Source organism: Bubalus bubalis, chromosome 13 (genome assembly GCF_019923935.1).
Source record: "Bubalus bubalis isolate 160015118507 breed Murrah chromosome 13, NDDB_SH_1, whole genome shotgun sequence".
Lineage (NCBI taxonomy): Eukaryota > Metazoa > Chordata > Mammalia > Artiodactyla > Bovidae > Bubalus > Bubalus bubalis.
In genome coordinates this window covers 71643304-71660154 of record NC_059169.1, presented here as the reverse complement: position 1 = coordinate 71660154, position 16851 = coordinate 71643304, and the positions used below count along the sequence as shown (strand labels likewise).

Here is a 16851-nt window from a genome sequence, read left to right as displayed (position 1 = left end):
TCCTTCAACAAAAACCTGGGGCAAATGCCATCTTTACTCTCAAACCCTCAACATCTGGCAGTGCTGCCCTCGATATACCAGCTTTGTTTTTAGATAATATGAAGTTAATGAGCTCTATTTAAATTCAAATTCACGTGAACTGAAAAATATTCAATATAATGTTTATTTAAATATAATTGTTTGCTAATCTAATTAAGACATGTCTTAAGTCATCATTATATAATACTTTTATTATGCCTAGGTTTGAGGTAAACTAAATTTGTCAACAAAAAGGTAACTCTTTTTATATATATATATATATATATAAACGAGATGAAAACTTTTAGATAAACTCTATTTAAAATAATTATATTTTAATAGAATAATCTATTATTATAATAATCTCTTCAGTTCAGTTCAGTCGCTCAGTCGTGTCCAACTCTTTGTGACCCCATGAATCGCAGCACGCCAGGCCTCCCAGTCCATCACCAACTCCTGGAGCTCACTCAAACTCACGTCCATCCAGTCGGTAATGCCATCCAGCCATGTCATCCTCTATCGTCCCCTTCTCCTCCTGCCCCCAATCCCTCCCAGCATCAGAGTCTTTTCCAATGAGTCAACTCTTCGCATGAGGTGGCCAAAGTACTGGAGTTTCAGCTTTAGCATCATTCCTTCCAAAGAAATCCCAGGCCTGATCTCCTTTAGAATGGACTGGTTGGATCTCCTTGCAGTCCAAGGGACTCTCAAGAGTCTTCTCCAACACCACAGTTCAAAAGCATCGATTTTTCAGCGCTCAGCTTTCTTCACAGTCCAACTCTCACATCCATACATGACTACTGGAAAAACCATAGCCTTGACTAGACAGACCTTTGTTGGCAAAGTAATGTCTCTGCTTTTTAATATGCTATCTAGGTTGGTCATAACTTTCCTTCCAAGGAGTAAGCGTCTTTTAATTTCATGGCTGCAGTCACCAACTGCAGTGATTTTGAAGCCCAAAAAAATAATCTCTTAAGACTGGGATAACTTAAATTTCTAGAGTTGTACTAAACTAAATAATAAAAGTTTATTAAATAACTAGGTCATTTCCAAATAAAATAAGATTTTAAAACATTAATTACTGAACATTAACTTCCTCTTACAAAAAGTTTTTCTTACAGAAAAATGAAAGATTTTAAACTATTAATAAATATATTATATAATGTATTATATATAAATATATTTATACATAATAAATATATATTATAATAAATATATTCACCAATCTATAAAATTCTAATATATAAGACACTTCATAGTTGCTAAGGAAAAGTTAGATATATGCTTTTAATAAAAAGATATAAGATATGGCAAACTCAGATATACATTCCACATTTTTCCTGGGGGCCACTGCTCATTTAACAAACAATATAATTATTAAAATAACTTGGAAGTATGACAAGCCTATTTGGACAGAGCAGTGGCCCCTCACGAAAGAGAAATTACAGGCAGCTAAGGAACTTATAGATACACACTAGAATTAAAGCATATTGAGGAATCTTGTTCTCCTTGGAACTCTCCTATTTTTGTTATAAAAAAGAAATCTAACAAATGGCGTCTCCTAACAGACCTCTACCCATCACACAAGGTATTAAGCCTCGTGGTTTACAACCTAATGCTTTTATTTGGGCCACACCTCTTCGTGGTGAGGCTACACAACACATTATAACTCACTTATTAGCTTGTTTTGCTGTAACGGGAACTCCTAGTTCTATAAAAACAGACAATGGCCCTGCCTATATTTCTAGACACTTTAAACAATTTTTACAATCTTCTTCTATTAAACATATTACAGGTATTGCTTATAATCCACAGGTACAAGGTATAGTCAAACGAGCACATCACACACTAAAATTGCAAATAAAAAAATTTTAAAAGGGGGCATACACAGGAACCATATGGTAAAAGTGATTATTTACAACTCTCTCTCTCTTTATTATGGATCGCCTATGTTTTTTAAGTCTGGAATTTGAATCTTTATCTTTGCTGAGAATAACTACAGTATATATGCCCACACCATGTTGATTAAAACACCTCTGCTCCATTAGAGCTTTGGTCCCCGTGTCTGTCTTTCTCTCTCTCTCTCAGGCTTTGGAGCGCAGAGGCTCTCTGAGTTCACTTTCCTGCCCAGACTTCTAAGACCCCCTCAAGAAGGCTCTCTGCACGTTCACCGCATTGAGAGGGCGCCTGAGGCCTCCGTGAACAGAGCAAGCCCCATGCCAGGGGCTTTACTGGCTTTCTGCGTAAACCATAGAATATCAGCCTCTTTCTCTCTACATTCTTTTCGGTCGACTTCGGACCACCAGGTTCCGGTCCATTAAAGGACCTCAACACTCTACAAACTTCAAATGAAAAGGCATTCTTCATTTCCTCCCTAGAAAGGCAATTCATAATTATAAGCTTTTACAGAGATCTAAAGAGAGAGGAAAAAATTCAGATTTAAGAGTCTATCTACTACTGTCCTGCTACTGAAGTATAATATAGATGAATTAATCTACAGATAACTCCCAAATATTATTTTATTCAAAAGAAGAGGTAGAATAAATAAACTTTTAGAGTTTATTTGAACATTTTATTTTAGTTTTACAGTCCTTTTCTTCTCATATCTACTAATAAGAGAAGTGAAGAGCCACATAAAATGCAGCGCTACTGGGGGAAAATAGTTAATATTAAATTCTCACTAAAGTAATGATTAGATCTCTAAGAGTTGGCTATAAGTTAGAGAAAAATCTAAAAAAATACAGAAGAAATTAAATATGTAAACTGAACTGCTTATAAACTGAACTGAAAGTGAACTGCTCTTTGTATTAATTCCCTGACTAATTAGAAAGAAACCCTCAAATTTGTAGTCAACTGTTCAGAAGAAAGCTTACATAGGAAAATAAGAAAGAGATCTGTTAAAACAATGGCTGTAGTTTTGCATATGGTCATGCCTGTTGAATGAATTGGTAGTTCAAATAATCTGCTTTTCAACTCTGAAATTTTAGTGATAAACTTTCAGAACAGTAAGTTCTGGCAAAGAATTATAATTTCAAATAAATTAATAACGCTATTTTCACATTCTTAGCCTAAATTTCTCTTTTCTTGTCAGTCTTACGAAAGGTTTTGCCTTAAAATGGAACTGAATTTAAAATTATATGACAAAGAAGCCACTTTATATATCTTTTTAAGGAAATAAAAGTATGGAAAATAAAATTTGGAATTCTTGCAGCACATTTTATATCTAATCCAAGAAAGTAAAAAAAAAAAAAACTGACAGAGTTAAATGTACCATTCATTTACAGCAGCCTGCAATGTTTTACTAGAAAAATTAAGTAGCAAATATGATTTGTTAAATCAGATTTGTCTCAGCCCAAAAGTACCCAACGCGTACTAGGCAAATGTTAAGAAATTTTAAAGTGCCAAAATACTGAAGAGGAACTTAAAATCAATTTTGGGGGGGCACATCAACCCTATGGTACATATCTGCTCAGGCTTCCTTATGTGATACACACTAAAGAAGACCAGTAGAGCTTATGATTCATTTCCTGAAAACAGATAAGCAACCAAATCAATTTTTAAAGAGCTATTAACTCAGAAGCATTTGACTTTAATTCAATCAAAATGTGCTTTTCTTTTTAATTTAAATGGCTGACTTATTTTTTGTTGTTTAATAAGCAACTGTCAACAGGGATTCCCAAAATAGTTCATTTTACCCCCAAAAGTAACACCAACCAACTCCACATTGGTCTAACATGATAGTATGAAACTACATTATAATGTCTTTGGCTGAATGGTTCAACTAGTACTACTGAATTTTTAGCATGAATTACTACAACTATGTATTACTTGTACAAATGAAATAAAAACAGTTTTCCTTAATAAGACTCTGAGTTCTCTGAAAATTCAAGTTCTTAAAATGAATTCAAATTTGATCATTTTCTCTATTGCTTTAACATATCTTTAATAAAACATATTCACAGTGTTATAGCTGTATCTTTAAAACACATTGAGTTTGCTACATTTATTCCCATCAAAATGAGCTACTCTGAATGTGCAATATAACAGGACTCATTATTTCAAACTGTTTAGGCACATGTATCCTGTTCCTGGCTATAACAAAAAGTAAAAACATAATAACTAACAGAATGATAGATGTTGATATATAGCATCACTGAAAAGGAAAAGAAAATGTAGAAAAACATAAATGAATTTGTAAAAACATAATTTTTATAAATGTTTGTAATATACAAGATTACTGTCATGGGATTTCTAAGGCAACTTACAAAAGCAAATTCTATCACATGAAGAAACCTAGAGGTAAAGACATCACTTCCAAACAAAACAATGCTTTTTATCTTATATCCTGAGTGGGTTTTTACTACCATCTAGTGTTATACCTCAAGAAATACTTTCTTATAAAAATTAAAAGTTACAAAAAACATTTTATAATATCATTCAAAAATTATTAGAAGACTTAATTAAATGTTAAAAAAGACACAGTATGGAAAACAGCTATTTTTTTAAAAGACATTTTATATAAGAAAAGAGTTTCATGACTCTTAAAATTTCTGTCATATTACCAATTATATAATTTAGTGATGTTCTACATCAAATCTTGACCAGGGCTACCAAATATGAACCCAGTCTTCAAAAGACAAGCTAGTTAGCACACAGATTCAGCTCATAAAACTTAACCAATGCACTCAGAAAGCCAGATAATTATACTATAAAATGACTCAACACCCTCTCCAAGCACAGGATCTACGAAAAAAATGTCTCTTCCCGTGATGCCTTAAATTCATTGCTAGCATATTAAGTTCCACAAAGAAAGCAAGGCAAAATAAGGTTATGTTTTGTAGAAGCATACTGTTTGCTACTCAATGTCTTCCTTGAACTTACCCAGTAGCAGGTCATCATGAAACAAACCTCAAAGTACAAAAATACCAAAAAGCTGAAAAAGACAAAGATGAAGCCAGGGGTACACATTCTCTTAGTGGATACAGAGACTTTCTCTTTGGTTAGACTATTTTACTGTGCTAGAAGTTATTTTCTCAGTTTATGGAATCTAAAGGTGCATCAGAGATGATTTAAGCTGCTCTTATCAAATTAACAATTTAGAAATTCTGTGGGTTTTATTTCAGCATGGTTTTACCTACAATTTTTATTACAAGATTCTATTAAGTTTTATGGCATTAATCATGTTGTTTTTTTAAACAAAAACATTGTTCTCCTGACATACACAAATAGATTATGGACCATACCTTTTTAATCTTTCCCATACAAATAGAAATAATGATCAACTTTTGAAACTGAATGTAATAAGATCATCCTAAATGTATCATGTCTACAATTACTCACTTGAAATGACCTTTCCATTGTGATTGCAAAGTAGTATTCTCTCCTGGGATATCTTCGTTCACAAACCAATACTTGATTGCATATCCTGCCCTTTTCTCCTGTTTGCTTGGTAAACAACTTTTTCCCAATCATTTGTGAGGAAACAGCTTTTGCTTCTTCTGGACTAAAATAAGAAAAAGAACTCAAACTCTTTTCTCCTCCAAATGAGATAAATATAAGTACATGACAGCCAAAACTTTATCTCGCCTACTACTTAAATCTCAATATTTTTATCAATTCAATAAGGGCATCTTTTATAATATTCATTATTTCTTTAATAGTGATGATTTAAAAAAAAAAAAACTTACGAGAAAACTATCTTCACTCCTCCTTTGAGGCCACTTTCAAATGTTCCTTTTCCTCTGCCACCAGCCAAAACTTGCGCCTTTATCACAACATCTTTTGAACCTAGAAGAAAAACACTTCTATTAGATACGAAGCATGGAGCAGCACACAACACACAATACTTTGCTATTAAACATACATATTTAGCAACCTTACTAAACGTAGTAAATTAAAGATCCATTTACCCACAATGTTGAAAAATGAGGCACTCCACGTACATAGATTTTCTAGATTAGGACACTAAAATATTCACCACCTAAAGATTCACAAACTTAAAAAATCAGCCACTCATATTAAACCATTTCTTAAGCATATTGAAAACAAGTTTACCTTTATCTGATACTTTAAATATTAATTACTCTGCAAGGTACTAAATTTACAAAATTGAGAGTTAAATACCTTCCTAACAGTTTCCTCCCTCCCTGCTGCTGCTGCTGCTAAGTCGCTTCAGTCGTGTCCGACTCTGTGCGACCCCATAGAAGGCAGCCCACCAGGCTCCCCCATCCCTGGGATTCTCCAGGCAAGAACACTGGAGTGGGTTGCCATTTCCTCCTCCAATGCATGAAAGTGAAAAGTCAAAGTGAAGTCGCTTAGTCATGTCCAACTCTTAGCGACCCCATGAACTGCAGCCCACCAGGCTCCTCCATCCATGGGATTTTCCAGGCAAGAGTACTGGAGTAGGGTGCCATTGCCTTCTCCATCCTCCCTCCCTATTGATATGTAACCTTGCTATCCTATGAAACTTTGAGGTATAAATGCTGCTTTGAGTAGACACGTACCATGACTTTGAGGGAAAGTTCCACTACTGATACCAGCTCACATCATCCCACTGACACTCTCCAGCTGTACTGTTGTGAGGGGGGTGACAGGAATTAAGGCATGTTAATCCAAAGATTCCAGAATGTTATGCTTCCAAGTCTTTAAGACATTTTTCTCAGCAAATAATTGAATTTTTCTTAACAGGTAAACTGATCTCTTTTCTTTCCTTTTCTAACATGATGAAGAAAATTATCAAACTAGCTGTTTAGCTTAGGTACTACTCTTCATGATCCAGAGCAACACTTTTTAGAGGTGCATTCTGTCTCCCAAGACAGGCAGAATTTCAGAACCTCCTCATTTCGCGTCTCAGAGTATTTTGCCCATACTCAGGTGGTGCAGTGTTACCGCCTGAATCTGCAGAATCCACCTGCCAGTGCAGAAGACAAGGGTTTGATCCCTGGGTGGGGAAGAGCCCCTGGAGGAGGAAATGGCAACCACTCCAGTATTCTCGCCTGGAAAAATCTATGGACAGAGGAACCCGGTGGGCTACAGTCCATAGGGTCTCAAAGTCATGACTGAGCACAGATGCATGCTCAATTACACTGTTAAACTGTTACAGCAGTGTAACATCACTATTACATTACGAAAAACAATTACCCTTTGAGGTCAGATTAAGGACATTGTCATCTTATTTGTTGTATCCTCAGTACGAAGAGGTCCCTGGGAAGTAACGACCACTCCATAAATGTGTATCTGAATAGGCTAAAGATGGGAATTCTACCAGCAGGAAAGGCCAGTCTCTAACATGCATATACCAAGCCAAATGAGAGGGCACCCTCACCTGATCAAGGAGGTAACAAATACAGATTGTGATCAAATAAGAAATGATCAAAAGTTTACACTGGGACAATTACTACAAAATGTTTAGACTTCCCTGGTAGCTCAGTTGGTAAAGAATCCGCCTGCAATGCGGGAGACCCCGGTTCAATTCCTGGGTCAGGAAGTTCCCCTGGAAAAGGGAACGGCTACTCACTCCAATATTCTCGGGCTTCCCTGGTGGGTCAGTTGGTAAAGAATCCGCCTGCAATGTGAGAGACCTGGGTTCAATCCCTAGGTTGGGAAGATCCCCTGGAGAAGGGAACAGCTACCCACGCCAGTATTCTGGCCTGGAGAATTCCATGGTCTGTATAGTCCATGGGGTGGCAAAGAGTCAGACAAGACTGAGCAATTTTCACTAATGCTATGAATCTGTTCACACTGGAAATGTACACAAGTCAGTAGACAACCCTGTGAGTCAGTCCAGGCAGTGTTTTTTAAAAAAGTCCTTTCTCACACTCCACCATCCATTCAGTCAGGAATCCATACTGGTTCCACTTTCAAAATATATCCAGTCTTTTGACAACTTGTCATCACCTCCAGTTTCGGCCCTGATCCCAGCCGCCATGACATCTCACCTAGATTACCCTCATCCTCAAGAGGACATTCTTGGCAGCAGCCAAAGTGAGCATGAAACTCCTCCACCTAAAACCTTGCACTGATTGCCCACTTCCCTGGGAGTTACAGGCAGAGTCCCTACACCGGCCTCAAGGCTCCGTGTAATCCCCCAGAACCCCTGCCCCTTGTATTACGTCCCCCTCACTGTTCACACACCAGCTACTCTAGTCTCTCTGGTCCTGAGCATGTTCCTCTCTTCCTTCAGGATCTGGCTCCCAGCAACCTCTCCCTGGAATACTCTGCATACAGGTATCCATTTAGGAGAGGTACCCATTCCTTTTCAGTTTTTCTTTAAGTCTAAATTGTCCAGAAGGTTCAGGTTCACCCTGATCACTCTACTTAACACTCCAACTGCCCACCACCAATCCGCCTTACCCTGATCTTTTTTTTTTTTTTTATAGAAGCCATTGCCTTCAAACATAATTTCTCATGTTTATTATTTTTGTTTTGCTCCCTCACTAGAATGTAGACTCCAGAAGGGCAGAATCTTGTTCAGTGATATTTATAAGGTCCTGGGAGAGTTCCTAGTACACAATATATTCTGAATGATGAATAAAAGAACAGTTACAAATAAAGAGAATTCTTATGAATCCAGATTTTCCACTGTTCTTGAAAAATCTGAATTGGAAATCCTGGGCCCTACACCCAGAAATGACTAAAAGTGTTCTGTTTACATAAGACATTATTTCAATTTGCCACAGTCCCCACCATTCCCAAATGTAACAACTAATTTTAGATAAAGATTAGAGAAAGTTGAGAAATTTCCTTAAAACTGATAATCATTTCCTTATTGAGAAGACAAAAGGTAGCCTCGGGGACTACAGCAAATTAGAGTGCATGCCCAAATTATTGATAAAAGCAGCAGCCACTAGTCATTTTACCTGTTTCTGGTTACCTGTTGAGTCAGTTTTCCAGTACTTAAATATTCATTTAAATCCAAAGAGGATATCTGTAATCCAAACAGTATAAATGTAATATAAAAATGGACAACAGTTAAACTGGTGCTTTGCTGGGCTAAATTCAAACATTCCTATTCATCAAGCTGGGAACTTAACATACTGATCTATTAAGTAAGAGTAATGAAGTTCTATTTCTTCAAAAACATTTTACAAAACAGAAAGCTCTTCCCTCAAAGTGTCAATTTTTGTTTTCTTAGGAAAATAAACTCCTTAAGGGCACAAAAGATTCTTCAAAAGTTACTTCTAAGTAAGTCCTTCACAACAAAAGAAGAGGAAAAAAAAAAAAACACACACACAAGTACTGACATACAATCTCATCATCTAGCAAAACAGGGAGAATTAGAAGATAAATCTGAGGACAAATGATTGAAAGAAGATTTTATTCAATTCCATTAATTCAATCAACAGTTACATCTAAATACGAGATAACTGTGCTAGAGTTCTTGATACAACAATGAGCAGAGAGCTCAGTCTTACTGGATTTGGCCCTTTCTCTAGTCAGACAAGAGCAAAATTTGTGTGTCTCAAGATTATTTTTAAAGTATATTCACCATCCCACCTAGCTTTTGACATTGACATTGACAAGTCGCTCAGTTGTGCCCGACTCTTTGAGACCCTATGGACTGTAGCCTACCAGGCTCCTCTGTCCATGGGATTTTCCAGGCAAGAGTACTGGAGTGGGTTGCCATTTTCTTCTCCAGGGGATCTTCCTGACCCAAGGATTGAACCCGGGTCTCCCACATTGTAGCCAGATGCTTTACCATCTGAGCCATGAGGGAGTCTAGTCATTCACAAATGTTGTTAAGCACTCCTCATACACAGTCATTTAGTAAGACATGGGTAAAAGGAAAAGGAGGCAAAGTCCTGTTGTATGCCAAAAGAAATCTGCCTCCAGGCTGACATTCACTAATCGGCACCCTCCGCATGTTTATTTATCCAGAGAGAAATTCTATCTCAACTATACTAGAATCCAAACTATATTTCTACAATCAACAGGGAAATCATAAGAATTCTACCAAATGCCTTAGTGAAATCATGTTTTCTTAAAGCAGTAACTGTAAGGAGGAGATGGGAACCTGCTCTTAGAACTGACCCCAAATGATAACTATTTCATTTCTCTGTACTTAACAACCCTTTGATAATCCATTCCAGAAATGCCTCCATTATCTTCCAGCTCATCACCCTTCATTGTATGGACTCCTATGAGTCTTAAAATACTGGAATTAGATTTCTTTCCAACCATTCTCCTATCCCTAACTTCAATTATTCACAATAGGTAAAACTTGCCCCTAGGGCAGTGTTTTCAAACTTTTATCACATCATGCCAGAAAATGAGAGAATTTGTAGGGAATACTGGGGAAAGAGGTCAGAGCTCTTTTGGAAGGAGTTACCAGCTACAGGACTCAGTGGTCCCAGGCCTCATGCTAACCAGACTTCTCTTGCCACCCACAGGACTGAAGGGAAGCAACACTTTGTCACATCTGTAACACATTTTTGCCCTAAGTTTATCAGTTGGTGAGGTAAGACTTTAAAAAAAAAAAAAAAAATGGGAATTAACATTTTATGAATTTTGGAGTAACTGAGAAGCAAAAATTAGCCAAAATCAGCACTGAAAATTGCTAGCTAGATGGAAAGAATCAGGTGTATTTCTAGCACACCTCATAACACAACTTGTACAATTACATCCCATAATCGGTATCTTCTGATATTAATGACTCACCACAAAAAACAAAATTGTTCAAACATTCTTCAAACAGCTATGAAATGCATCTTTTAAAATGTAGTGTTTCTGATTCTTTAGATTTAAAGGTCCTATTTGTCACTAATCCCGCTCCATATGACAATCATCATTTGCAGCCTTCTTTGACAAAAGCACACTTTCTAGATAAACATGATGCCTTCTGTTCCAAGGGCCTCAAAATCAGAGCTGCTTATCTGCTCCTTACTACTTCTAAGTCCTGGATCCAGAGAACTTGCCAGAAATTTCACAGCTATAATATATCCTACATATTAACTATTCTTTCTTCCACAGCTAGAAATCATTAAAGATTTTTACAGTGAGTAAATAAATCAAGAGACTGGCATCTGAATAAATCCTACTTGTTTTATGAAAAAGTCTGTACATAGATTTTTTTTTTTTGACAACACAGTGAAATTTGACTAAATGAGAAAATATACAGAAAACTAAGAAAACCAATTATAATAATTTGGAAGCAGAAAAAAGAAACACTAGCTTTAACTGACTTCATTAAATCTGGCCTTTTTATCACATAAAGTGTATGGAAAACACTTTATGCCTTCAGCTTTATGAAGAAGGAAAGAACGAGTAAACAAAAAATGAATCACTCAAAAAATTAACAAAATTAAAAGAAGAAAATCAAATGTCTGAAATTCATCCTTAAGTACAAAAGGGTAGAATAAGAAAAACTTTTGCTTCCTAGTTATCTGGGTCTTCTTTAGAAATTAACATTTAGGTCACATATCTAAGACTGAATCTCAAGAGGGTAGTTATTAAAAAGTGCCTTTGCAAGAAATACTACAGAAATATAATCATGAGTTTTCTTTAAGCCGTGACCCTTAAAAGCCCCTAATATACATGATGTTTTAAAGGTTAAAATGAGGTACATCTTTTACCATGGACAAGTTCAAACTTCAGGTTACCATTAATTAACAAAAATTTTCCCCAAATTAGTATGAATTTACATCAGACTTTTACTAATAAAAAGAAGTTTGTTTGTAATCTGAATAAAAAGAACTGTTTTTCTGATTAAGAATAAACAAAACTGCAAATTAAAAATCATACTTCCAAGACAAGGATATCAAGAGTGCCCCATTCAAAAACATATCATATGATATATGACAACCTTCTAGTCTTCTACATGCTTTCACTTTTGAAACAAAAACCCATCCTAGAAACAAGTAAGTATAGAGACAAAAACTTTTACAATTTTCAACAGTTTAAAATGTTCCACATCTTTCCTAAAAAAAATAATAAAAGCAAAGTCTTCACCAAAGCACATTTAAAGGCATATTAATCAAATGTACATACAAGAGAGATTATGATAATTATTAATACATAAAATTGGTGTGATTTTAAATACTACTAAAAGAAAATGCAGTGTATAGCTAGTACATTACTCATTAACATGTTCTCTTATTAGATCCTTAAAAATATAAAGCATATTTTCCAAACTCCAAATTTATTTTTTAATTGAGATTAACATAAATTCAAATTAATCAAAGCTACTAAGGTTTCTATTATCAATAAAAGAATCTAATAAACATGGGGAACTATTTAATTCATTTAAAAATATTAACATTTATATTGATTACCTAAGTGTCAAGCCCTCTTCTAAGAGATTGGGGTCTATCAGTGAATAAAAGACAAAGAAACCCTGCTCTCATAGAGCTTACATTCTAACGCTAAACTTCTTTTTTTCTTCTTCTGATTCTCTATTTTTCATGTCCAAAAAAAAGATGGGGAAACACTGTACCTCTCTTTGTGTTCTCAGTCACTCAGTCATATCTGACTCTTTGTGACCACATGGACTGCAGCCTGCCAGGCTCCTCTGTCTGGGGAATTTTCCAAGAAAGAATACTGGAGCTGGTTGCCGTTTCCTACTCCAGGGGATCTTCTCGACTGAGTCTCTTGGGTCTCCTGCACTGGCAGGCAGATTCTTTACCATTGTGCCACCTGGGAAGCCCCAGACTTCTCTTTACAAATACATAAACAGCTAAGATCTTTCACCATTCCCTGAAGAATCGACACAGCCAGAATTTCCTTCCCTAAAGGACTTCAGCTCAAAAAACTAAAAACAGGACTTCAACTTCTTGAAGCTTTGATTCTTAAGTTATGGGCACTATGGGAGCTCAGAAAATCTCAATAATTTTAGCATGTCAACAATTGTCTTCTCTTTTACATTAATAAAACTTATTTTTAAAAATATAAAAGAAAAGCCAAAAGTTGTTATTAAGCCAGAAGTAAAGTTCATATCTTATCTGAGAACCTATTTCTTAATTTAGTACCTAATTTTTTGGCAATTGCATAAGCTTCATCTGGTGACTTAGCCACATGTCCTTTGGGAATGGAGACGCCAGCTTCCTGCAACAATTCCATACTCAGGTATTCATGCAGCGAGAGATTCCTTTGCTGTTGATGCTGTATTTGGACTCCATGGTTGTTAAACAATCCAGAGCTTCCCAGGACCTAGAGAAATTGGGGACATATTTATATAAAGAGTGATTTAGCAGGAATTCTTGTTAAAAACACTTTAAAATACTTTAGAATACTTGATTCTTCAAAACTATAACAAAATTGTCATAGTAAAACATCAAAATACCATATTCAGGGTAAATTACAGCACAAAACTAACAACTAAATCTACTAGCTAAATGTCAAAAGCGACCCTTATAGTTTTAACTTTTTCCTCATTATCTCTAGTTTTTAACTTTCATTTGAGCTTTACTACCATATCCCTAATGATCTACAGAGCATTTCTACCTCAAAGCCAAATTCTGCAGATCTAAAACCAATCTCCTATTTCCACCAAATCAAAAATCCTTCCCATCTTTCTTCTCTCCATCATTCCTCCAGCACCCAACAAATTGCCTAACACGAGATATGAGGCACCTGTATGATGTGGTACCATCAATCTTTCATACATTCAAAATTCAAACCTCAACTTCATCAGCACTACACATCGTGGTGTGCCACCCAGATCCCCCCTCAGGACCAAGGCATTCATAGCCCCAGCTGCTGGGAGGGCTGGCAGCCGACAGGCCTCAGCTGAGTCCCCTCATTGGAGCCTTTCTGCCCAAAGTCATACTCCTTTCCCACTGTCAGCCTATAGCCAACGACTGGCCAATGAGAGTTAAGGTAGGGATGTAAAAACCTCATGTGCGTGTGCATGCTCAGTCGCTCAGTCAGTCGGGTCCGACTCTTTGTGACCCTATGAACTGAGGCCGCCAAGATCCTCTGTCCATGGGACTCTACAGGCAAAAATACTGGAAAAACTGGGTTGCCATGCCCTCTCCAGGGGATCTTTGAGTCCTAGGGATCGAATCCACGTCTCTTATGTCTCCTGCATTAGCAGGTGAGTTCTTTACCACTAAGGCACCAGGGAAGCCCAAATACCTGGCACCTCACCCCAATTTGGGACAATTCAGGATCATCCTAGTTGCAGACCTCCCACAGGAAGAGCAGAGGTCCCACTGCACTGCACTGGAGTTGCCGTCAATCCTCCTTCCTTCACTCTCCCACAGGTATCGATCCTGAGATCACTTTTAATAAACTTCCTCCATGAAACTCTCCATTGAATACTCAGCAAATTACAATCTGCAATATCATCTTTAACGCATTCCTTCTAAACTATTCCCTTTATAAACCCCTTCAGGTGTACGTGCTTCACAAACAGTCAAAGCTTCTAAGAAAGAAATGCCCCACCAACCTCCCTTTTTCAATCTATGTAAAACATTCATTCACTCAAAAACTCACTGAGCACCTAGACACTGGAAATAGAGAGGTCAACCCAACAAAACCCTTGCATCTAAAGCTTACAGTCTGGTATGTATTTGAATGTTGGGGGTTGGGGGAGGCATAAACAATAAAGAAAGAATATACACCAAACAGCAATGAGTAAAAAACATAGAAAATTAAAAAATAAGAAGTGCTATTTTATACAGTTGCAGGAGTTTTCTCCACTAAAACATCCCTCGGGGCGGGAGCGGAGGGGTGGGGGGTGGGGGGGGGGGCGCAGGCTGAGTTAAGAATTATCTTTTCAAAAATAAATAAGTAGGAAACAGAAATAAGATATTCCTCTACAAGCTGAATAAGTCACTGTTGAAAGACAAAGAAGTATGAGAGTTGTCAGCGTCTGGTTGCAGGGCTACAACAATGAGAAGTACTGAAAGAAGGATGCAATCAGAAAGATCTCGAGCATCTATGGGTCCCAAAACTCTGCCCTAAGTTCCTAGTCTTAAACCATCAACACCACACAGACACACTTCTCAACCTTTTTCCAGACTATTCAGTTCTATCAACTTTATATGGCAGAACAAATTGAGTGCTACTGGAATCACACATTTAAATGTTATCCATCCGTACATTTCTATTATCGTCACACAGAATGCTGAAACACGCTCATATGAAACATAGAATATCATAAGAAATGAATTTAAAGGAATCTCACAGAAAATCAGTTCAGTTCAGTCGCTCAGTCATGTCCGACTCTTTGCGACCCCATGAATCGCAGCACGCCAGGCCTCCCTGTCCATCACCAACTCCCAGAGTTCACTCAGACTCACGTCCATCGAGTCAGTGATGCCATCCAGCCATCTCATCCTCTGTCGTCCCTTTCTCCTCCTGCCCCCAATCCCTCCCAGCATCAGAGTCTTTTCCAATGAGTCAACTCTTCGCATGAGGTGGCCAAAGTACTGGAGTTTCAGCTTTAGCATCATTCCTTCCAAAGAAATTCCAGGGCTGATCTCCTTCAGAATGGACTGGTTGGATGGTTGGATCTCCTTGTAGTCCAAGGGACTCTCAAGAGTCTTTTCCAACACCACAGTTCAAAAGCATCAATTCTTCGGCGCTCCGCTTTCTTCACAGTCCACCTCTCACATCCATACATGACTACTGGAAAAACCATAGCCTCACAGAAAACAGTCTGCTTCTTAAAGAGGGTTCATGAACCACCTGCATCAAGATTCCCTAGGAATGCCTCCAAAATGCAGATTCCAAGGCCCTACTCTCATTTATAAAAGCAGAATCTCTGGACTGTGCCTCAAAAAAATCTGCATTTGTAAAGTTATTCAGTTGATTCTTAAGCACTCTACAGTTTGAGAACAAATAGTCTAACAAATCAATCATATAGAATAGCAAGCTATTTCTGATTCATTTGGTAAGCTAAAACCCTGGATAAAATTTCTCTTGGTAGCTCAATTCCCTGATTTAGTTTCACTTTAGTATTAAAAACTAACAACCTCCTAAACTTCAGTGTACATCTACCTTGTGAAATCCCACTCTTGGGTAAAGTCTCAAGAGAAATGAGTGCTTAGTCTATCAAAAGGCATATATAGCAGGGTTATTCATAATAGACAAAAAAATGGAAACGACCCAACTGCTCATCAGCAGAAGAATGGGTAGGAACTTCCTTGGTGCTCCAGTGGTTAAGAATCCACCCTTCAATGCAAGGAACATGGGTTTAATAATCCTGGTAGGGGAAATAAGATCCTACATGCCTTGGGGCAACTAAGCACCACAGTGAAGACCCAGCACAGCCAAAACAGAAAAACAAATAATTTAAATTGTTTTAAAAATAGAAGAATGGGTACAATGTACTATATCAATAGAAAAATCAAGAGCAAAAAAGGAAAAACGTATTGCTCACACAACAATGGATTCATCTCACAAGTACAATTTTAAGGGAAAGAAGCCAGACACAACAACACAAACTTATAGGATTTTTTAAAATATAGTTCAAACTCAGAATTAACATACAGTGATGGAAGTCAGAATAAGTGGTTGGCTACCTTCTGTTGCTGAGTACTGATAAAGAGAGTGCCTTCTGAAGACTAAAAACACTATACACACACACACACCACGATTTGAACGGCAGCTACACAGATGGATCCATACATACAAATTAATCTAGCTACTCACATGGGATCACAAAGAGTCGGATACAACTTAGCAACTGAACAGCAAAAACTGAAGTTATACATAAATTATGTACTTTGCTGTACAGAAATTATACCTCAAAATAATAAAAATAAGGGGGCCAAGGGAGAGTACCTAGCATAAGCTTGGTAAAAATAGTCATACACTGAAACAGTTTTTGGATGCCTATATACCAGACACTGTACTCAGTTCAGTTCAGTTCAGTCGTTCAGTTGTGTCCGACTC

The 16851-nt window shown here is 37.1% G+C and overlaps 1 protein-coding gene across 1 annotated transcript in view; it reads right to left on the bottom strand.

The window, feature by feature from the left end:
- Positions 1 to 16851, bottom strand: part of SUCLA2 (succinate-CoA ligase ADP-forming subunit beta) — a 45614-nt gene that overhangs the window by 23913 nt on the left and 4850 nt on the right. The window contains exons 2-4 of the mRNA XM_006060837.3: positions 12978 to 13158; positions 5703 to 5802; positions 5356 to 5518 (exon numbers count right to left, since the gene is read on the bottom strand). Coding sequence (XP_006060899.1) covers positions 5356 to 5518; positions 5703 to 5802; positions 12978 to 13158 — 444 coding nt within the window. The remainder of the gene's footprint in view (positions 1 to 5355; positions 5519 to 5702; positions 5803 to 12977; positions 13159 to 16851) is intronic.